We start from the raw sequence: 23,823 nt of genomic DNA, 5'->3' as shown, positions 1-23,823 counted from the left end.
TGCTCAACAGGATTCAACGCTGCAGCCTGGGGACCAGCAATTGAGGCAATGCCAAGACAGTGGGCAGGAGGGCTGCAGAGGAACTTCATAGACACTGAAGACCCAGGACACTGACTGTCACGATGAGACCACCCCAAAGAACCCAAAATAAGAACAGGACACACCGAATCATGCTAAAAACCTAAGTTTTCATTGGAGGATGTTTCCTCTAGTCCATGTTGCTTGGCAATTAAGTGATTTTGCCCCAAGGAGAGAATCAAGCTGCTGAGTGGCTGATGATGTCATTTTCTTCTGCCATCTTAAATCAAACCTCAGTGGGGAACAGACTCTCACTCTACATTCTCCCTACCAAGGACACTGTGTAAGTCACCTATGACACATATGGTCAGATTCTCATATCTTATTTTAATTCAGATAGGAGTTATCTTTTTTCTTTGACAAAAGCAGGTGGCCTGACCTTCGATGGTCCTGGGGCATCCTCATCTGATTCGTCTATGAATTCTTCCACGGGATCCTCCGTGCAACCTAGGAGGACACAGAGTGACGGTCAGGAGGTGCAGCGGAGGAGCAGGGAAGGCTTTCTATCCCCAGGCCGCCTCATCAACGTGAAATAGCCCATCTCGAACAGGGCACACCACCCAGGGCAGGCTGTGTGTCCCCGCAGCCTCTCAGGGCTCCTGCCTCCTAATCTGATCCGAGCTCACTTGCCCTCCTTTCCTGAGTCCTTCCAAGGTTAGTTCCTCCCTAGAATTCACCTGTGTGCTGCTGTAAATATCATCCCACCTAGCAACCTTTATTTAGAGAGAAGACTTAATCGTAACCAAAATATTCTATTTATTTCCTCACCATTTCTTTAGGCAATGAAACAAGGCTTTGAAAATACTCAGTTTTCTTCCCATTTAAAGATAACTCCTATTTAGCACCTGCTATCTGTCCTTCCACTCTCTTTTCTGTGTGTGTGTGTGTGTCCGTGGAGTCCGTTACTGCTCACACTTACACTGGCTTTGACAATGGGACAGCCTGCCATGGGGGAAGAATGTGGGGGTGCTGACCCTCTCTAGCCCAGCTGTTTGAGATTTCAGCAGGGAAGAGGGGCACCAGGCTAACACCCAAGTGGTTTTGACATCATATTGGACACTGGATCTTAGATATGTGTGTTACTAAGCTGGAGCATTTCTAAGGCTTGTGATAATCATGATTTTTTTTTTTTTTTTTTTGGTGGCAGGGTCTCACTCGGTTTCCCAGATGGAATGCAGTGGCACAATCATGGCTCACTGAAGACACCACCTGCAAGGCCAAAGCAATCCTCCCACCTCAGCCTCCTGAGAAACTGGGACTATAGGAGCACGTCACCACGCCCGGCTAATTTTTGTATTTTTTGTAGAGATGTGGTTTTACTCTGTTGCCCAGGCTGATCTTAAACTCCTGGGCTCAAGTGATCCTCCTGCCTCAACCTCCCAAAGTGCTGGGATTACAGGCATGAGCCTCCCCATTGGGTCCAATCATATCTTTAAATACAACAGGACATATCCCTGATTACTCTCTGCTTTTGAACAAGAGCTGAGAAATGACACCACCACTGCAGCCAAAAGCCTGTGACTCCCCTATGTGGGTTTCACATGAAGGGCCACCCCAAAGTCCACCTATTGCTACCCTGCCTTTTGCCGTCACTGAGAACATCTTAAAATGCCCGGCAGTGTGTGGGATCTCTCTAGGCTGTCATACTTCCACATGCACACACAGACGCTGGAACTCCCTGGTGCGGTGACCAGTTATATCAGGGCCACATGAGGACTGCGCAGTAGCATCACGTCAACCTTTCACCCATTCCTGAGTTCACATTCGCCTTTCCCATTCAGGAAATTGAGAGCTTGGGAAATTCATCTCTCTACCATCTCCAATCTGAGGACAGGGGATGTTAAACTAACCTTCAGGTATAGCTGTGGTAAAGGATGAAGTGTTGACTGATGCGGGGATGGAATTTTGTTTCTAGAACATTGATCTTTGGGTCATGCTTTGCACAGAGGAGCATGCTTTCTAGAGAAATGCACACACTCCCAAATACATTCACCATCACTCCACACGGACTCTCTCCTCCACACCTCCCACCCCAGTGCACCCTATTCCTATTTAAATGACATCACTGCTTCTGGGAACTATAGTGGATGGCCACAGTTGCTGACTAAACTCTTCATTTTTTCACACTGAACTGCCCAAACCTCATTTCTAGCAGGAAGCTCAAACCAGGGTGGCTCTCCAGCAAAAGCATGAAGGAAAGTATCACCTTTCTCAACACTAAGATATTTCCTTAGCAAATGGGTGACCCCAGAGTACATACCACTTGCCCAAAGTGCTGAGTCCCTCTGCAGAGAGAAAGGAAAACACTGTGAGCCTCAGACCATGCTGTGTCCTGTGTGCACAAGTCTTTTCTTCAGTTGCTGACATTAGGAAACCAGATGAGAAATAGTGCTCGAGGCAATGGCCCCAAAATAAAGCCTAGAAAACACTTGTGGAAAGGCACAAGAGTTTTGTCTAAGACTTTCGATATGATTTTTGTTGCAAAGTCACCATTATTTTCAAACAGTAAGCATTTCTCCTGAGGAAAATGTTATCTGCATACAGTTTGTAACTGAAGGTATCATCTATGCACACCATCTGGAGCCAGTTCCTAGTTGGTCATGAACTCTCACATTTTCCCACCAAGAAATTCTGTAACTTTTATATAATGTCCATGGTAAGGTTTGCATATCTTAATTCAAATGAAATAGGAAGAAACCAAGAGAAATACAATTCCCATCTGAGTCAAAGAAAGATCTTACTTCGTAAATGGCAATGACTTGCTCTGAGAACCCCTCCCCAGGAAGCTCTGCTGCCACAGGCTTGACACCTAGGAAACGTAAGAGTCGCCGTCAGCTCATGGGAGCTGCTGAAGAATCCCTCAGGCGGCCTTGGGTGCTGTGGACAGGGGGCTGGCGTGTGTGGAAAAGGTGGGTTAACAGCACGGGCTGAGCAGCTGCTGGCCATCCTCCTTAGTGGAGAAGGAAAGCAAAGGAGACCATCAGGAAAGCCCTGGGAGACAGTCTTGGCTCTCTAGCTAAGCCACCCCCATCAGTGTGAAAGCTGATCTCAAACAGGGTACACCATACAATGTGGCTGTTTCAACAACAGCATCTCAGGGAGCCTTCGATTCAAACCTGAGCTAAGTTGTATAGGTTTATTTGCTTTCTTTTTGTTTTTTTTTTTTTTTTGAGATGGTCTCACACTGTCACCCAGGCTGGAGTGCTGTGGTTCAATCACAACTCACTGCAGCCTCGACCTCCCAAGCCCGGGTGGATCCTTTGCCTCAGCCTCCAAGTCGCTAAAACTACAGATGCCCCCATCATGCCCAACTGATTTTTTGTATTTTTTTGTAGAAATGGGGTTTTGCCAGGTTGCCCAGGCTGGTCTCGAACTCCTGGGCTCAAGCAATATATCCACCATGGCCTCCAAAAGTACTGGGATTACAGGCGTGAGCCATAGCTCCCGGCCTGTGCTGCCTTCCTGGTCCCTTCTGAGGGCATTTACTCCCAGGACCCACCTGCACTGCTGTGTGGATCACCCCTCCTAGAAGATGTCTTACATCATAAAATCAGCCCTTCTTTTAAAAAATACGTAATTCAGCCAACATATTCTACAACATTTATCTGTCAAACATCTGTTTTAAGGAAAATTAAAGATTTGAAAATACTCACAATTATCCTACTATTTAAACATGACATGTCACATGTGCTATCTGTCCTTCCGGTCTCCCTTTTCAACACACGTGTCCAGGGATCTGCTACTGCTCAGGCTCTCACTGGCTCTGACACTGGGAGAGCCCGTCCTGGAAGCAGCAGGTGGGGGCGCTGACCCTCTCCATCCCAGCTGCGCAGGAATTCCAGCAGAGGAGATGGGCACCAGGCTAACACCCAAGTTGTTCCTTGAGCTCCTGCTTGGTGCTGTGCCTTAGGTGCGTGTGCTAGTGAACTGGAGCATTTCTAAGGCTTGTGGTTACTATGTTCTTAAATACAACAGAATATGTCCTTGATTATTCTCTGCTCTCCACCAGGAGCTGGGGAATGAACCCAACATGCTGCCAGAACCCTCTGAGCTCTGCAAGTGTGCCTTGCATTAATGACCACACCAGATTCCACTGTAAAATGTAGCTATTCCTACGCGGTGTTAGGTGACCACTAAGACCATCCTGTAATGACAGTGCTTAAAATCTCTACAGGCTGTCATACTGCCACACGCACACATAGGTGCTGGAACTCCCTGGCACGGTCATGAGTTACGCCAGGGCTGTCTGATGAAGGCGCAATAGTAGCCCATCGCATCCATGTTTCACCCATTCTTGAGTTCACATTTGTCTCTTCCATTTAGGAGACCAAGAGCTCGGGAAATTCATCTCCACACCGTCTCTATCTGAGGAGGGAGAACAGGAAACTTACCTTCAGATACAGCTGCCGTGGAGGATGAAAGGGTTGATTGATGTGATGCGTACGATGGTGATGAATTTTGTGTTTAGAACAGTAATCCTTGTGTTGTGCTTTGCACATAGGAACATGCTTTCTGGGGAAATGCACACACACTCCCAAAGACATTTATGATCCCTTTACACAGACTCCCTCCTCCATACCTCCCACCCTGATGCACACCGCCCTCTTCCATCTAAATGACACCACTGCCTCAGGGACCAGACTGGGATGCTCACAGTTCTTTACTAGACTCAATGTTTTCTAACCAAACTGTCCAAACCTCATTTCCGGCAAGCAGCTCAATCCAAGGGAGATTTGCAAGGAACACCTGGCCTCTGGGGCAGCCCCACCCTTTGCTTAGCTCATCCTGCACTGGAACTGGCTCCCCTCCTACCTCTGCTGCAACTAGTGTGAAGCAGCTGCCCTGGCCAGGAGCTGTGAGGCTCCCTCCAGGTAAATGGGATTGTGGGATAGACCAACCTTGGCCAACAGTATCTACACAAGGACCAGCTGTCAGGTGACTTCCAGAAGCTGGTGAAAAAGTAAATGCTGTTCTCTGTCCCAGCCACAGGGAGAGCAGGCCTGAGGATGGCTCTGTCTGGCCTGACTCTGATGTCCAACCCTGCTCATCGTATCCCCCGCGTCCAAGTCAGGTATTTTGGGAATTCACTCCTCTTATTTGCTTCTCACTAATTTCTGATTGCGTTATTGCCGTCAACACGGAAAGATGGAGAAGACAAATGAAAAAGCAGCTCCTCTCTCCAGGCTCTTGGAAAGATGGCCAGGCAGTGCTCATGCCGGCCCTGAAGTCCAAGCTCTGCTCCTTCCCCGTCAGATGGGCCCGAACATCCTGGCTGCGCCCAGGGCACGGCATTGGCCTGACTCTCCTGACCTTTCAACCTTGGCTTTCCCCCATGGCTTGGATATCCTCATGCCTCCTTCCTGCTCCTCTAAAGCATGTTCCTTTTCAGGCCCAGGCCCAGGCTGTGCTCTGCTCTCTCATGGAGCCCACGGGGCGGCTGGCCATGAGGTTTTAGAACTTCAGTGTTGGTAACACCGACGGGTACCTTTAATCACACACAACAGAAGGCCACCTCAGTACCACAGAAAAACTATACTCTAGAGCGTAAAGATGACTAGGGGAATTTGGCTATGAAGACATACTTCCTGGGACAAACAAGGGACATTTTAAAATCACACAGCCTCATTCTATTGAAAAGTAGGAAAAATATTGTCACCTACGTAGCAATCCAAATGACATATAAGAAGTTTCTTCCAAATGCACACTCCAAAGAAACTCAAACCATAATTTGGCTCATTTTAGATTCATATGGACTGAAACCAACCACCTTGAGTTGTTTTTTGCACAGGACTTTGGAGGCAAAGAAGTACCTTCGTCAACAGTGGGTGCAACAGGAGCATCATGGAGCCTCTGCTGTCCCACAGCTGAGTCTGTCTTTTCCCCACCTGCAATTCATGAGCCTCCCTACATCCTGCTGGGAGGAAGGTAAGTGCTCACCCTGCCACTCAGACCCTTGGGCAAACCCCTTAGTCCTCTTGTCCTGTTGCTCTGTTTCCTGAGCCGAACACACAGAAACCGTAACTAGGCTGAGTGCTGGAGGCTGGGCCTCTACATGACCCTGGCGTTATCTATTCTGGGCCACATTATCTGATGGTCCATATGAAGCCGCAATGAAGTGAGTCAAGTGATTTTACCCCAACCCTGCCTGCGGGCTCCTCTTTCCTTAGTCTCCTACCAAAACTGGTCACAGCATGGGGCTACCCCAGGGTCTCCCTGCAAAGAAAGAAGCCCCGCCCCACTACCCATGCTGAAGATGGGTCGTGGAGGACCAGTTCTGAGGACTTTAGTAGAAAAGGCTTGTGAAGGAGGGAAGTGGCAACAGTGAGGTGTCACAACCACTGTAATGCCAGGAGGAAATGGGAAGGCCTGTTACCAGGTGAGGTTTATTGAAAAATGAGGTTCAGAAGGGGATTCCCAATGAAAAATAAAAATGAATTAGTAGGGATCCTAAGAGTTTTGTTCTATTAGTACCCAATGAACATTTTCTGGGTGTTGACAGGATTTCCTTTGGATTAATTGAAGTGTTCCTTGCATGCAATAAACTGCACACATCACAAGCTTACGTTTTCACTAATAATTACCTGTGCCTCTCATCAGGCTGCAAGAGTGATGGCATTTTTATATTAAGAAGGTGGACACTAATAAAGGGGAGACATGTATCTAGGGAAACACACACACACACACACCCAGGCACAGTCAGCATCACACTACACTCATTCACACAGACACACACCAGTCCCGTGCACACAAACCCGCCCCACACACAGAGAATGCGGTTCCTCTCAAGGACTGCAGAATGTGCCCATAGATCCTTCACTGGAACAACCACTTCTCCCACCACAGCCTAGGTCCTCAGTCACAACAGGAAGCTCAACTCCGGCTGCCTGTCTACAGGAAAGCCAGACAGACAGTGGCACATTCCTCATCACCTGGATCCTTCATTCACACGGGAGGGATTCCCGCATACGTACCACTCTCCTGCTCTATCCAGGCCTCCTGTAATAACAGAAAACATATTGCTATGAGTGCCAGACCATGCTGTGTCCTGTGTGCACAGGTCTTTTCCTCACGTGGTGACATTAGAAAACCAGATGGCAAACAGTGCTCAAGTCCAAGGAACCCAAAAGAAGAACAGGACAAACTGACTCATGCTAAAGACACAAGTTTTACTTGGGGGATGTTTCCTCTAAGTCCATGTTGCTTGGCAATTAAGTAATTTTGTTCTAAGAAGACAATCAAGCGGCTAAGGAAAAAGCTGACTACCACACAGCGCATGGCTGATGCTGTCATATTCTCCTGCTGTTTAAAATCAAGCCTCAGTGGGGAACAGGCTCTCACCCTAAATTCTCCCCACCAAGGACACTGTATAAGTCACCTATGATACATAAGGTCAGATGCTCATCTCTTAGGCTCATTCAGAAAGATAAAGCCAGGAAAGCAACTGTATTCCTCAGACAAATGCAGGGGGTCTCACCTTCACTTTCCATGGAGGCGTTTTCTGGGGATCTTCGGTGGAATCTAGGAAGACAAAGAGTGACGGTCAGCAGGTGCAAGGGAGGAGCAGGGAAGAAAGGCTTTCTATCCCCAGGCCACCTCATCAACGGGAAATAGCCCATCTCGAACAGGGCACACCACCCAGGGCAGGCTGTGTGTCCCCGCAGCCTCTCAGGGCTCCTGCCTCCTAATCTGATCCGAGCTCACTTGCCCTCCCTTCCTGAGTCCTTCCAAGGTTAGTTCCTCCCTAGAATTCACCTGTGTGCTGCTGTAAATATCATTCCACCTAGCAACCTTTATTTAGAGATAAGACTTAATCATAACCAAAATATTCTATTTATTTCCTCACCATTTCTTTAAGGCAATGAAACAAGGCTTTGAAAATACTCAGTTTTCTTCCCATTTGAAAATAACTCCTATTTAGCACGTGCTATCTGTCCTTCCACTCTCTTTTCTGTGTGTGTGTGTGTGTCCGTGGAGTCTCTTACTGCTCACACTTACACTGGCTTTGACACTGGGACAGCCTGTCATGGGGGAAGAATGTGGGGGTGCTGACCCTCTCTAGCCCAGCTGTTTGAGATTTCAGCAGGGAAGAGGGGCACCAGGCTAACACCCAAGTGGTTTTGACATCATACTGGACACTGGATCTTAGGTATGTGTGTTACTAAGCTGGAGCTTGTGATAATCCTGATTTTTTTTTTTTTTTTTGGTGGCAGGGTCTCACTCGGTTTCCCAGATGGAATGCAGTGGCACAATCATGGCTCACTGAAGACACCACCTGCAAGGCCAAAGCAATCCTCCCACCTCAGCCTCCTGAGAAACTGGGACTATAGGAGCACGTCACCACGCCCGGCTAATTTTTGTATTTTTTGTAGAGATGTGGTTTTACTCTGTTGCCCAGGCTGATCTTAAATTCCTGGGCTCAAGTAATCTTCCTGCCTCAACCTCCCAAAGTGCTGGGATTACAGGCATGAGCCCCCCCATTGGGTCCAATCATATCTTTAAATACAACAGGACATATCCCTGATTACTCTTTGCTTTTGAACAAGAGCTGAGAAATGACACCACCACTGCAGCCAAAAGCCTGTGACTCCCCTATGTGGGTTTCACATGAAGGGCCACCCCAAAGTCCACCTATTGCTACCCTGCCTTTCGCCATCACTGAGAACATCTTACAGTGCCCGGCAGTGTCTGGGATCTCTCTAGGCTGTCATACTTTCACATGCACACACAGACGCTGGAACTCCCTGGTGCGGTGACCAGTTATATCAGGGCCACGTGAGGACTGCGCAGTAGCATCATGTCAACCTTTCACCCATTCCTGAGTTCACATTCACCTTTCCCATTCAGGAAATTGAGAGCTTGGGAAATTCATCTCTTTACCATCTCCAATCTGAGGATGAGGGATGTTAAACTAACCTTCAGGTACAGCTGTGGTAAAGGATGAAGTGTTGACTGATGCGGGGATGGAATTTTGCTGACTAAACTCTTCATTTTTTCACACTGAACTGCCCAAACCTCATTTCTAGCAGGAAGCTCAAACCAGGGTGGCTCTCCAGCAAAAGCATGAAGGAAAGTATCACCTTTCTCAACACTAAGATATTTCCTTAGCAAATGGGTGACCCCAGAGTACATACCACTTGCCCAAAGTGCTGAGTCCCTCTGCAGAGAGAAAGGAAAACACTGTGAGCCTCAGACCATGCTGTGTCCTGTGTGCACAAGTCTTTTCTTCAGTTGCTGACATTAGGAAACCAGATGAGAAATAGTGCTCGAGGCAATGGCCCCAAAATAAAGCCTAGAAAACACTTGTGGAAAGGCACAAGAGTTTTGTCTAAGACTTTCGATATGATTTTTGTTGCAAAGTCACCATTATTTTCAAACAGTAAGCATTTCTCCTGAGGAAAATGTTATCTGCATACAGTTTGTAACTGAAGGTATCATCTATGCACACCATCTGGAGCCAGTTCCTAGTTGGTCATGAACTCTCACATTTTCCCACCAAGAAATTCTGTAACTTTTATATAATGTCCATGGTAAGGTTTGCATATCTTAATTCAAATGAAATAGGAAGAAACCAAGAGAAATACAATTCCCATCTGAGTCAAAGAAAGATCTTACTTCGTAAATGGCAATGACTTGCTCTGAGAACCCCTCCCCAGGAAGCTCTGCTGCCACAGGCTTGACACCTAGGAAACGTAAGAGTCGCCGTCAGCTCATGGGAGCTGCTGAAGAATCCCTCAGGCGGCCTTGGGTGCTGTGGACAGGGGGCTGGCGTGTGTGGAAAAGGTGGGTTAACAGCACGGGCTGAGCAGCTGCTGGCCATCCTCCTTAGTGGAGAAGGAAAGCAAAGGAGACCATCAGGAAAGCCCTGGGAGACAGTCTTGGCTCTCTAGCTAAGCCACCCCCATCAGTGTGAAAGCTGATCTCAAACAGGGTACACCATACAATGTGGCTGTTTCAACAACAGCATCTCAGGGAGCCTTCGATTCAAACCTGAGCTAAGTTGTGTAGGTTTATTTGCTTTCTTTTTTTTTTTTTTTTTTTTGAGATGGTCTCACACTGTCACCCAGGCTGGAGTGCTGTGGTTCAATCACAACTCACTGCAGCCTCGACCTCCCAAGCCCGGGTGGATCCTTTGCCTCAGCCTCCAAGTCGCTAAAACTACAGATGCCCCCATCATGCCCAACTGATTTTTTGTATTTTTTTGTAGAAATGGGGTTTTGCCAGGTTGCCCAGGCTGGTCTCGAACTCCTGGGCTCAAGCAATATATCCACCATGGCCTCCAAAAGTACTGGGATTACAGGCGTGAGCCATAGCTCCCGGCCTGTGCTGCCTTCCTGGTCCCTTCTGAGGGCATTTACTCCCAGGACCCACCTGCACTGCTGTGTGGATCACCCCTCCTAGAAGATGTCTTACATCATAAAATCAGCCCTTCTTTTAAAAAATACGTAATTCAGCCAACATATTCTACAACATTTATCTGTCAAACATCTGTTTTAAGGAAAATTAAAGATTTGAAAATACTCACAATTATCCTACTATTTAAACATGACATGTCACATGTGCTATCTGTCCTTCCGGTCTCCCTTTTCAACACACGTGTCCAGGGATCTGCTACTGCTCAGGCTCTCACTGGCTCTGACACTGGGAGAGCCCGTCCTGGAAGCAGCAGGTGGGGGCGCTGACCCTCTCCATCCCAGCTGCGCAGGAATTCCAGCAGGGGAGATGGGCACCAGGCTAACACCCAAGTTGTTCCTTGAGCTCCTGCTTGGTGCTGTGCCTTAGGTGCGTGTGCTAGTGAACTGGAGCATTTCTAAGGCTTGTGGTTACTATGTTCTTAAATACAACAGAATATGTCCTTGATTATTCTCTGCTCTCGACCCAGGAGCTGAGGAATGAACCCATCATGCCACCATAACCCTCTGAGCTCTCCAAGTGTGCCTCACATTAATAACCACACCAGATTCCACTGTAAAATGTAGCTATTCCTACGCGGTGTTAGGTGACCACTAAGACCATCCTGTAATGACAGTGCTTAAAATCTCTACAGGCTGTCATACTGCCACATGCACACATAGGTGCTGGAACTCCCTGGCACGGTCATGAGTTACGCCAGGGCTGTCTGATGAAGGCACAATAGTAGCCCATCGCATCCATGTTTCACCCATTCTTGAGTTTACATTTGTCTCTTCCATTTAGGAGACCAAGAGCTCGGGAAATTCATCTCCACACCATCTCTATCTGAGGAGGGAGAACAGGAAACTTACCTTCAGATACAGCTGCCGTGCAGGATGAAAGGGTTGATTGATGTGATGCGTACGATGGTGATGAATTTTGTGTTTAGAACAGTAATCCTTGTGTTGTGCTTTGCACATAGGAACATGCTTTCTGGGGAAATGCACACACACTCCCAAAGACATTTATGATCCCTTTACACAGACTCCCTCCTCCATACCTCCCACCCTGATGCCCACCGCCCTCTTCCATCTAAATGACACCACTGCCTCAGGGAGCAGACTGAGATGCTCACAGTTCTTTACTAGACTTGCCCTCCCTTCCTGAGTCCTTCCAACATCATTTCCTCCCTAGAATCCACCTGTGGTGCTTCTGTGTGTATCAGTCATTCTGGAATATTTTATACTTCGTAAAAACAATATTTGTTCAGAGAGATTTCATTCCAGCCCCAATATTCTACATATTCACCAACCTTTTGTGTTAAAGACAATAAAACAAAGCTCTGAAAATACTCAATTATCTTCTATTTAAAGGTAACCCCTACTTAGCAAGTGCTATCTGTCCTTGCACTCAACCTTCTCAATGCAATGTCTGTGTCGGGAGTCCCTTGCTGCTCACACTCACACTGGCTCTGACACTGGGAGAGAATGTCATGGGGGCAGCAGGTGGCAGCACTGACCATCTCCAACCCAGCTGTGCAGGAGGTTCCAGCAGGGGAGATGGGTGGGAGGCCAACACCCAAGTTGTTCCTTGGGATGATATTTGGCGCTGTGTATTGATTGTTTGCTACGTAACTAAAGCATTTCTTTCCTTCTTTCGATAGCGGGTCTCTGTTACCAAAGCTGGAGTGATCTCTGCTCCCTGGAATCTGTGCCTCCTGGGATCTAGTGATCCTCCCCAATCGGCCTCCCAGGTAGCTGGGACCACGGGTGGGCCACCACGCTGAGGTAGTTTTTTGTATTTTTAGTAGATACGAGGTTTCACCTTTCTGCCTCGCCTCATCTCCAACTCCTGAACTTGCCTCAGCCTCCCAAACTACTAGGATTACAGGCGTGAGCCACTGTTCTTGGCCAACTGGAGCATTTCTAAGGCTTGTGATAATCATGTTATTAAATATGATAGAGCATGTTCCTGAGTATTCCCTGCTTTTGACCAAGAGCTGAGAAATAACCCCACCACTACGGCCAAAACCCTGTGAGCTTGCTATGTGTGTTTCACATTAATGGCCACATCAAAGTCCAGTGTAAAATGTACCTACTACTACCCTGTGTTAGGCAACCTTTGAGACCTCCCTACAATGACAGACAGTGTTTGGGACCTCTCTAGGCTATCATCCTTCCACATGCAAAAACGGATGCCGGAACTCCCTGGACTAATGGTGAGTTATGCCTGGGCTGGCTGGTGAATGCACAATAGTCACCCTTTCCACCAACTCTCCACACATTCCTGAGTTCACATTTGCCTCTTGCATTTAGGAGACTGAGAGCCTGGGAAATATGCACCATCTCTATCTGAGGAGTGAGGATGTAAAATTTACCTTCAGGTACAGCTGTAGTGGAGGATGAATGGGTTAATTCATGCGAAGTGTGCAGTGGTGATGCAATTTTTTTTTTTAGGAAAATTGCTCCTTCGGTTGTGCTCTGCACAGGGGAACATGCTTTCTGGGGAAATGCCCACACAACTCCCAAAGACACTCCCAATCACTCCACACGACTCTCTCCTCCGTACCTCCCCACCCTGATGCACACCACACTATTCCACCTAAATGACAATCCCGCCTCCCCGGACTCAAGTGGGTGGTCACAGTTCTTTACTGGACTCAGTGTTTTTCATACCAAACTGTCCAAATCTCATTTCTGTCAGGAAGCTCAAACCAAAGTGTCTCTCCAGCAAAAGCAGACTAGTAAGTGCCACCTTTTGCAACACTGAAGGTCTTTCCGTAGAAAGGAGTGCTCCCAGAATACACACCTTTATCCTCAGCCTGTTCCTCTGCCTGCATTGAGAGAAAGAAAAACACCATGAGCTTCAGACCATCCAAGTCCCGAGTGCACAGGACTTTTCTTCACTCGGTGACATTAGAAAACCAGATGGAAGACAGTGTTCAAATCAAAGGAACACAGAAGAAGAACAGGGCAAACTGACTCGTGCTAAAATTTTTCTTGGAGGATGTTTCCTCTCAAGGTCATGTTGCTCAGCAATTAAGTGATTTTGCCCCAAGGAGAGAATCGAGCTTCTGAGGAAAAAGCTCACTGCCAGTCAGTGCGTGGCTGATGCTGTCGTTTTCTACTGCCGTCTTAAATCAAGCCTCAATGGGGAACAGACTCACTCAGAATTTCCCCCCCCAAGGACACTGTATAAGTCACCTATGATATATAGGGTCAGATTCTCATATCTTATTTTAATTCAAGAAGATAAACCTAAGACTATACTTTCAGGGATCATTTCTATAGTTCGTTACTAGAGAAGTTTCTCTGAACGTGTAGAGCACGGCAAAAAGTGGGTGAAGGACGTGAACAGACACTTCTCAAAAGAAGACATTTATGCAGCCAAAAAACACATGAAAAAATGCTCACCATCACTGGCCATCAGAGAAATGCAAATCAAAACCACAATGAGATACCATCTCACACCAGTTAGAATGGCAATCATTAAAAAGTCAGGAAACAACAGGTGCTGGAGAGGATGTGGAGAAATAGGAACACTTTTACACTGTTGGTGGGACTGTAAACTAGTTCAACCCTTGTGGAAGTCAGTGTGGCGATTCTTCAGGGATCTAGAACTAGAAATTCCATTCGACCCAGCCATCCCATTACTGGGTATATACCCAAAGGACTATAAATCATGCTGCTATAAAGACACATGCACACGTATGTTTATTGCGGCATTATTCACAATAGCAAAGACTTGGAACCAACCCAAATGTCTAACAATGATAGACTGGATTAAGAAAATGTGGCACATATACACCATGGAATACTATGCAGCCATAAAAAATGATGAGTTCATGTCCTTTGTAGGGACATGGATGAAATTGGAAATCATCACTCTCAGTAAACTATCGCAAGGACAAAAAACCAAACACCGCATATTCTCACTCATAGGTGGGAATTGAACAATGAGAACACATGGACACAGGAAGGGGAACATCACACTTCGGGGACTGTTGTGGGGTGGGGGGAGGGGGGAGGGGGGAGGGATAGCATTGGGAGATATACCTAATGCTAGATGACGAGTTAGTGGGTGCAGCGCACCAGCATGGCACATGTATACATATGTAACTTACCTGCACATTGCGCACATGTACCATAAAACCTAAAGTATAATAATAATAATAATAATAATAAAAGAAAAAAAAAGAACAGAATATATACTTATTAAATTCCTTTACATTTCTATTAAAAAAAAAAAAAAGAAGATAAAGCTAAGAAAGTAACTTTTTCCCAAACAAAACCAGGTGGCCTGACCTTCGGTTGTTGTGTGCCACTTTCATCTCTGGTGTTTCTGCGGAGTCTCCTCGAGAGGGGATCTCTTGCCACTAGGAGGACACAGAGTGACCGTCAGCAAGTGCAGGGCAGGAGCAGGGAAGAAAGGCTTTCTAGCCCTGACTGCCTCACCAATGTGAAATGGCCCATCTTAAAAAGGGCACACCACCCAGGGCAGGCTGTGTGTCCCTGCAGCCTCTCAGGGCTCCTGCTTCTTAATCTGACCCGAGCTCACTTGCCCTCCCCTTCCTGCGTCCTGCCAAGGTCATTCCCTCCCCAGAATCCACCTGTGGTGCTGCTGTGACTATCATCCCTCCTGCAGGTTTCCTACTTGATAGCAGCAGCTTTCTTTAAAGAGAAGATTTAATTCCAGCCAAAACCTTCTATTTTTTCACTGTCCATTTGTTTTTAGGACAATGAAACAAACCTTTGAAAATACTCAGTTTTCCTCCCATTTAAAGATAACCCCTATTTAGCACGTGTTATCTGTCCTTCCACTCTCTCTTTTCCATACGTGTGTGTGTGTCCGCGGAGTCTGTTACAGCTCACACTTACACTAGCTTTGGCACTGGGACAGCCTGTCATGGGAGCAGCATGTGGGGGTGCTGACCGTCTCTAACCCAGTTGTTTGAGATTCCAGCAGGGAAGAGGGGCACCAGGCTAACACCCAAGTTGTTTTTGACATCATACTGGGCGCTACTTCTTGGGTGTTTGTGTTACTAAGCTGGAGCATTTCTAAGGCTTGTGGTCGTCATGATTTTTGTTTTGTTTTTTTGTGGCAGGATCTCAATCTCTTTCCCAGACGGAATGCAGTGGCACAATCATGGTGCACTAAAGACTCAACCTGTCCGGCCAAAGCAATCCTCCCACCTCAGCCTCCTGAGAAACTGGGACTATAGGAGCACGTCACCACGCCCAGCTAATTTTTGTATTTTTTGTAGAGATGTGGTTTTACTCTGTTGCCCAGGTTGATCTTAAACTCCTGGGCTCAAGTGATCCTCCTGCCTCAACCTCCCAAAGTGCTGGGATTACAGGCATGAGCCTCCCCATTGGGTCCAATCATATCTTTAAATACAACAGGACATATCCCTGATTACTCTCTGCTTTTGAACAAGAGCTGAGAAATGACACCACCACTGCAGCCAAAAGCCTGTGACTCCCCTATGTGGGTTTCACTTGAAGGGCCACGCCAAAGTCCACCTATTGCTACCCTGCCTTTCGCCATCACTGAGAACATCTTACAATGCCGGGCAGTGTATGGGATCTCTCTAGGCTGTCATACTTTCACATGCACACACACATGCTGGAACTCCCTGGTGTAGTGACCAGTTATATCAGGGCCACGTGAGGACTGCGCAGTAGCATCACGTCAACCTTTCACCCATTCCTGAGTTCACATTCGCCTTTCCCATTCAGGAAATTGAGAGCTTGGGAAATTCATCTCTCTACCATCTCCAATCTGAGGACAGGGGATGTTAAACTAACCTTCAGGTACAGCTGTGGTAAAGCATGAAGTGTTGACTGATGCAGGGATGGAATTTTGTTTCTAGAACATTGATCTTTGGGTCATGCTTTGCACAGAGGAGCATGCTTTCTAGAGAAATGCACACACTCCCAAATACATTCACCATCACTCCACACGGACTCTCTCCTCCACACCTCCCACCCCAATGCACCCTATTCCTATTTAAATGACATCACTGCTTCTGGGAACTATAGTGGATGGCCACAGTTGCTGACTAAACTCTTCATTTTTTCACACTGAACTGCCCAAACCTCATTTCTAGCAGGAAGCTCAAACCAGGGTGGCTCTCCAGCAAAAGCATGAAGGAAAGTATCACCTTTCTCAACACTAAGATATTTCCTTAGCAAATGGGTGACCCCAGAGTACATACCACTTGCCCAAAGTGCTGAGTCCCTCTGCAGAGAGAAAGGAAAACACTGTGAGCCTCAGACCATGCTGTGTCCTGTGTGCACAAGTCTTTTCTTCAGTTGCTGACATTAGGAAACCAGATGAGAAATAGTGCTCGAGGCAATGGCCCCAAAATAAAGCCTAGAAAACACTTGTGGAAAGGCACAAGAGTTTTGTCTAAGACTTTCGATATGATTTTTGTTGCAAAGTCACCATTATTTTCAAACAGTAAGCATTTCTCCTGAGGAAAATGTTATCTGCATACAGTTTGTAACTGAAGGTGTCATCTATGCACACCATCTGGAGCCAGTTCCTAGTTGGTCATGAACTCTCACATTTTCCCACCAAGAAATTCTGTAACTTATATATAATGTTCATGGTAAGGTTTGCACATCTTAATTCAAATGAAATAGGAAGAAACCAAGAGAAATACAATTCCCATCTGAGTCAAAGAAAGATCTTACTTCGTAAACGGCAATGACTTGCTCTGAGAACCCCTCCCCAGGAAGCTCTGCTGCCACAGGCTTGACACCTAGGAAACGTAAGAGTCGCCGTCAGCTCATGGGAGCTGCTGAAGAATCCCACAGGCGGCCTTGGGTGCTGTGGACAGGGGGCTGGCGTGTGTGGAAAAGGTGGGTTAACAGCACGGGCTGAGCTGCTGCTGGCCATCCTCCTTAGTGGAGAAGAAAAGCAAAGGAGACCATCAGGAAAGCCCTGGGAGACAGAGCCTTGGCTCTCTAGCTAAGCCACCCTCATTTGTGTGAAAGCTGATCTCAAACAGGGTACACCATACAATGTGGCTGTTTCAACAACAGCATCTCAGGGAGCCTTCTATTCAAACCTGAGCTAAGCTGTACTTTTTTTTTTTTTTTTTTTTTTTTTTTTTTTTTTTTTGAGATGGTCTCGCACTGTCACCCAGGCTGGAGTGCTGTGGTTCAATCACAACTCACTGCAGCCTCGACCTCCCAAGCCCGGGTGGATCCTTTGCCTCAGCCTCCAAGTCGCTAAAACTACAGATGTCCCCATCGTGCCCAACTGATTTTTTGTATTTTTTTGTAGAAATGGGGTTTTGCCAGGTTGCCCAGGCTGGTCTCGAACTCCTGGGCTCAAGCAATATATCCACCATGGCCTCCAAAAGTACTGGGATTACAGGCGTGAGCCATAGCTCCCGGCCTGTGCTGCCTTCCTGGTCCCTTCTGAGGGCATTTACTCCCAGGACCCACCTGCGCTGCTGTGTGGATCACCCCTCCTAGAAGATGTCTTACATCATAAAATCAGCCCTTCTTTTAAAAAATACGTAATTCAGCCAACATATTCTACAACATTTATCTGTCAAACATCTGTTTTAAGGAAAATTAAAGATTTGAAAATACTCACAATTATCCTACTATTTAAACATGACATGTCACATGTGCCATCTGTCCTTCCGGTCTCCCTTTTCAACACACGTGTCCAGGGATCTGCTACTGCTCAGGCTCTCACTGGCTCTGACACTGGGAGAGCCCGTCCTGGAAGCAGCAGGTGGGGGCGCTGACCCTCTCCATCCCAGCTGCGCAGGAATTCCAGCAGGGGAGATGGGCACCAGGCTAACACCCAAGTTGTTCCTTGAGCTCCTGCTTGGTGCTGTGCCTTAGGTGCGTGTGCTAGTGAACTGGAGCATTTCTAAGGCTTGTGGTTACTATGTTCTTAAATACAACAGAATATGTCCTTGATTCTTCTCCGCTCTCCACCAGGAGCTGGGGAATGAACCCATCATGCCGCCAGAACCCTCTGAGCTCTGCAAGTGTGCCTCGCATTAATGACCACACCAGATTCCTCTGTAAAATGTAGCTATTCCTACGCGGTGTTAGGTGACCACTAAGACCATCCTGTAATGACAGTGCTTAAAATCTCTACAGGCTGTCATACTGCCACACGCACACATAGGTGCTGGAACTCCCTGGCACGGTCATGAGTTACGCCAGGGCTGTCTGATGAAGGCGCAATAGTAGCCCATCGCATCCATGTTTCACCCATTCTTGAGTTCACATTTGTCTCTTCCATTTAGGAGACCAAGAGCTCGGGAAATTCATCTCCACACCATCTCTATCTGAGGAGGGAGAACAGGAAACTTACCTTCAGATACAGCTGCCGTGGAGGATGAAAGGGTTGATTGATGTGATGCGTACGATGGTGATGAATTTTGTGTTTAGAACAGTAATCCTTGTGTTGTGCTTTGCACATAGGAACATGCTTTCTGGGGAAATGCACACACACTCCCAAAGACATTTATGATCCCTTTACACAGACTCCCTCCTCCATACCTCCCACCCTGATGCACACCGCCCTCTTCCATCTAAATGACACCACTGCCTCAGGGACCAGACTGGGATGCTCACAGTTCTTTACTAGACTCAATGTTTTCCAACCAAACTGTCCAAACCTCATTTCCGGCAAGCAGCTCAATCCAAGGGAGATTTGCAAGAAACACCTGGCCTCTGGGGCAGCCCCACCCTTTGCTTAGCTCATCCTGCACTGGAACTGGCTCCCCTCCTACCTCTGCTGCAACTAGTGTGAAGCAGCTGCCCTGGCCAGGAGCTGTGAGGCTCCCTCCAGGTAAATGGGATTGTGGGATAGACCAACCTTGGCCAACAGTATCTACACAAGGACCAGCTGTCAGGTGACTTCCAGAAGCTGGTGAAAAGTAAATGCTGTTCTCTGTCCCAGCCACAGGGAGAGCAGGGCTGAGGACGGCTCTGTCTGGCCTGACTCTGATGTCCAACCCTGCTCATCGTATCCCCCGCGTCCAAGTCAGGTATTTTGGGAATTCACTCCTCTTATTTGCCTCTCACTAATTTCTGATTGCGTTATTGCCATCAACACGGAAAGATGGAGAAGACAAATGAAAAAGCAGCTCCTCTCTCCAGGCTCTTGGAAAGATGGCCAGGCAGTGCTCATGCCAGCCCTGAAGTCCAAGCTCTGCTCCTTCCCCGTCAGATGGGCCCGAACATCCTGGCTGCGCCCAGGGCACGACATTGGCCTGACTCTCCTGACCTTTCAACCTTGGCTTTCCCCCACGGCTTGGATATCCTCATGCCTTCTTCCTGCTCCTCTAAAGCACGTTCCTTTTCAGGCCCAGGCCCAGGCCCAGGCTGTGCTCTGCTCTCTCATGGAGCCCACGGGGCGGCTGGCCATGAGGTTTTAGAACTTCAGTGTTGGTAACACCGACGGGTACCTTTAATCACACACAACAGAAGGCCACCTCAGTACCACAGAAAAACTATACTCTAGAGCGTAAAGATGACTAGGGAAATTTGGCTATGAGGACATACTTCCTGGGACAAACAAGGGACATTTTAAAATCACACAGCCTCATTCTATTGAAAAGTAGGAAAAATATTGTCACCTACGTAGCAATCCAAATGACATATAAGAAGTTTCTTCCAAATGCACACTCCAAAGAAACTCAAACCATAACTTGGCTCATTTTAGATTCATGTGGACTGAAACCAACCACCCTGAGTTGTTTTTTGCACAGGACTTTGGAGGCAAAGAAGTAACTTCGTCAACAGTGGGTGCAACGGGAGCATCATGGAGTCTCTGCTGTCCCACAGCTGAGTCTGTCTTTTCCCCACCTGCAATTCATGAGCCTCCCTACATCCTGCTAGGAGGAAGGTAAGTGCTCACCCTGCCACTCAGACCCTTGGGCAAACCCCTTGGTCCTCTTGTCCTGTTGCTCTGTTTCCTGAGCCGAACACACAGAAACCATAACTAGGCTGAGTGCTGGAGGCTGAGCCTCTACATGACCCTGGCGTTCTCTATTCTGGGTCACATTATCTGATGGTCCATATGAGGCCGCAATGAAGTGAGTCAAGTGATTTTACCCCAACCCTGCCTGCAGGCTCCTCTTTCCTCAGTCTCCTACCAAAACTGGTCACAGCATGGGGCTACCCCAGGGTCTCCCTGCAAAGAAAGAAGCCCCGCCCCACTACCCATGCTGAAGATGGGTCATGGAGGACCAGTTCTGCGGACTTTAGTAGAAAAGGCTTGTGAAGGAGGGAAGTGGCAACAGTGAGGTGTCACGACCACTGCAATGCCAGGAGGAAATGGGAAGGCCTGTTACCAGGTGAGGTTTATTGAAAAATGAGGTTTAGAAGGGGATTCCCAATGAAAAATAAAAATGAATTAGTAGGGATCCTAAGAGTTTTGTTCTATTAGTACCCAATGAACATTTTCTGGGTGTTGACAGGATTTCCTTTGGATTAATTGAAGTGTTCCTTGCATGCAATAAACTGCACACATCGCAAGCTTACGTTTTCACTAATAATTACCTGTGCCTCTCATCAGGCTGCAAGAGTGATGGCATTTTTATATTAAGAAGGTGGACACTAATAAAGGGGAGACATGTATCTAGGGAAACACACACACACACACACACCCAGGCACAGTCAGCATCACACTACACTCATTCACACAGACACACACCAGTCCCGTGCACACAAACCCGCCCCACACACAGAGAATGCGGTTCCTCTCAAGGACTGCAGAATGTGCCCATAGATCCTTCACTGGAACAACCACTTCTCCCACCACAGCCTAGGTCCTCAGTCACAACAGGAAGCTCAACTCTGGCTGCCTGTCTACAGGAAAGCCAGACAGACAGTGGCACATTCCTCATCACCTGGATCCTTCATTCACACGGGAGGGATTCCCGCATACGTACCACTCTCCTGCTCTATCCAGGCCTCCTGTAATAACAGAAAACATATTGCTATGAGTGCCAGACCATGTGTGTCCTGTGTGCACAGGTCTTTTCCTCACGTGGTGACATTAGAAAACCAGATGGCAAACAGTGCTCAAGTCCAAGGAACCCAAAAGAAGAACAGGACAAACTGACTCATGCTAAAGATACAAGTTTTTCTTGGGGGATGTTTCCTCTAAGTCCATGTTGCTTGGCAATTAAGTAATTTTGTTCTAAGAAGACAATCAAGCGGCTAAGGAAAAAGCTGACTACCACACAGCGCATGGCTGATGCTGTCATATTCTCCTGCTGTTTAAAATCAAGCCTCAGTGGGGAACAGACTCTCACCCTAAATTCTCCCCACCAAGGACACTGTATAAGTCACCTATGATACATAAGGTCAGATGCTCATCTCTTAGGCTCATTCAGAAAGATAAAGCCAGGAAAGCAACTGTATTCCTCAGACAAATGCAGGGGGTCTCACCTTCACTTTCCATGGAGGCGTTTTCTGGGGATCTTCGGTGGAATCTAGGAAGACAAAGAGTGATGGTCAGCAGGTGCAAGGGAGGAGCAGGGAAGAAAGGCTTTCTATCCCCAGGCCACCTCATCAATGTGAAATAGCCCATCTCGAACAGGGCACACCACCCAGGGCAGGCTGTGTGTCCCCGCAGCCTCTCAGGGCTCCTGCCTCCTAATCTGATCCGAGCTCACTTGCCCTCCTTTCCTGAGTCCTTCCAAGGTTAGTTCCTCCCTAGAATTCACCTGTGTGCTGCTGTAAATATCATTCCACCTAGCAACCTTTATTTAGAGAGAAGACTTAATCGTAACCAAAATATTCTATTTATTTCCTCACCATTTCTTTAAGGCAATGAAACAAGGCTTTGAAAATACTCAGTTTTCTTCCCATTTGAAAATAACTCCTATTTAGCACGTGCTATCTGTCCTTCCACTCTCTTTTCTGTGTGTGTGTGTGTGTGTGTGTGTGTGTCCGTGGAGTCCGTTACTGCTCACACTTACACTGGCTTTGACAATGGGACAGCCTGTCATGGGGGAAGAATGTGGGGGTGCTGACCCTCTCTAGCCCAGCTGTTTGAGATTTCAGCAGGGAAGAGGGGCACCAGGCTAACACCCAAGTGGTTTTGACATCATATTGGACACTGGATCTTAGGTATGTGTGTTACTAAGCTGGAGCTTGTGATAATCCTGATTTTTTTTTTTTTTTTTTTTTTTTGGTGGCAGGGTCTCACTCGGTTTCCCAGATGGAATGCAGTGGCACAATCATGGCTCACTGAAGACTCCACCTGCAAGGCCAAAGCAATCCTCCCACCTCAGCCTCCTGAGAAACTGGGACTATAGGAGCACGTCACCACGCCCGGCTAATTTTTGTATTTTTTGTAGAGATGTGGTTTTACTCTGTTGCCCAGGCTGATCTTAAATTCCTGGGCTCAAGTAATCTTCCTGCCTCAACCTCCCAAAGTGCTGGGATTACAGGCATGAGCCCCCCCATTGGGTCCAATCATATCTTTAAATACAACAAGACATATCCCTGATTACTCTCTGCTTTTGAACAAGAGCTGACAAATGACACCACCACTGCAGCCAAAAGCCTGTGACTCCCCTATGTGGGTTTCACATGAAGGGCCACCCCAAAGTCCACCGTATTGCTACCCTGCCTTTCGCCATCACTGAGAACATCTTACAATGCCGGGCAGTGTCTGGGATCTCTCTAGGCTGTCATACTTCCACATGCACACACAGACGCTGGAACTCCCTGGTGCGGTGACCAGTTATATCAGGGCCACGTGAGGACTGCGCAGTAGCATCACGTCAACCTTTCACCCATTCCTGAGTTCACATTCACCTTTCCCATTCAGGAAATTGAGAGCTTGGGAAATTCATCTCTCTACCATCTCCAATCTGAGGACAGGGGATGTTAAACTAACCTTCAGGTACAGCTGTGGTAAAGCATGAAGTGTTGACTGATGCGGGGATGGAATTTTGTTTCTAGAACATTGATCTTTGGGTCATGCTTTGCACAGAGGAACATGCTTTCTAGAGAAATGCACGCACTCCCAAATACATTCACCATCACTCCACACGGACTCTCTCCTCCACACCTCCCACCCCAATGCACCCTATTCCTATTTAAATGACATCACTGATTCTGGGAACTATAGTGGATGGCCACAGTTGCTGACTAAACTCTTCATTTTTTCACACTGAACTGCCCAAACCTCATTTCTAGCAGGAAGCTCAAACCAGGGTGGTTCTCCAGCAAAAGTAGGGAGGAAAGTGTCACCTTTCTCAAAGCTAAGATTTTTCCTTATCAAATGGGAGATCCCAGAGTACGTACTGTACAGGTCAATCGCTGACTGTGTCTGCAGAGAGAAAGGAACACACCG

The 23,823-nt window shown here is 47.4% G+C and overlaps 1 protein-coding gene and 1 pseudogene across 1 annotated transcript in view; one reads left to right on the top strand and one right to left on the bottom strand.

Annotated features, from left to right (window-relative positions):
- The window catches only part of LOC129056884 (uncharacterized), a 33,956-nt gene that overhangs the window by 3,738 nt on the left and 6,395 nt on the right, over positions 1–23,823 (bottom strand). Inside the window, exons 4-13 of the mRNA XM_054546980.2 lie at positions 23,775–23,799; positions 14,772–14,842; positions 13,276–13,300; positions 9,691–9,758; positions 9,210–9,234; positions 7,553–7,596; positions 7,050–7,074; positions 2,820–2,887; positions 2,339–2,363; positions 458–525 (exon numbers count right to left, since the gene is read on the bottom strand). Of these exons, the coding sequence (XP_054402955.2) occupies positions 458–525; positions 2,339–2,363; positions 2,820–2,887; positions 7,050–7,074; positions 7,553–7,596; positions 9,210–9,234; positions 9,691–9,758; positions 13,276–13,300; positions 14,772–14,842; positions 23,775–23,799 (444 nt within the window). The remainder of the gene's footprint in view (positions 1–457; positions 526–2,338; positions 2,364–2,819; positions 2,888–7,049; positions 7,075–7,552; positions 7,597–9,209; positions 9,235–9,690; positions 9,759–13,275; positions 13,301–14,771; positions 14,843–23,774; positions 23,800–23,823) is intronic.
- LOC112133677 (small nucleolar RNA U3) lies at positions 13,727–13,830 on the top strand (annotated as a pseudogene).

Source organism: Pongo abelii, chromosome 4, assembly GCF_028885655.2.
Source record: "Pongo abelii isolate AG06213 chromosome 4, NHGRI_mPonAbe1-v2.0_pri, whole genome shotgun sequence".
NCBI classification, from domain to species: domain Eukaryota; kingdom Metazoa; phylum Chordata; class Mammalia; order Primates; family Hominidae; genus Pongo; species Pongo abelii.
The sequence above is the reverse complement of the archived record's forward strand: the minus strand, read 5'-3'. Positions and strand labels throughout refer to the sequence as shown.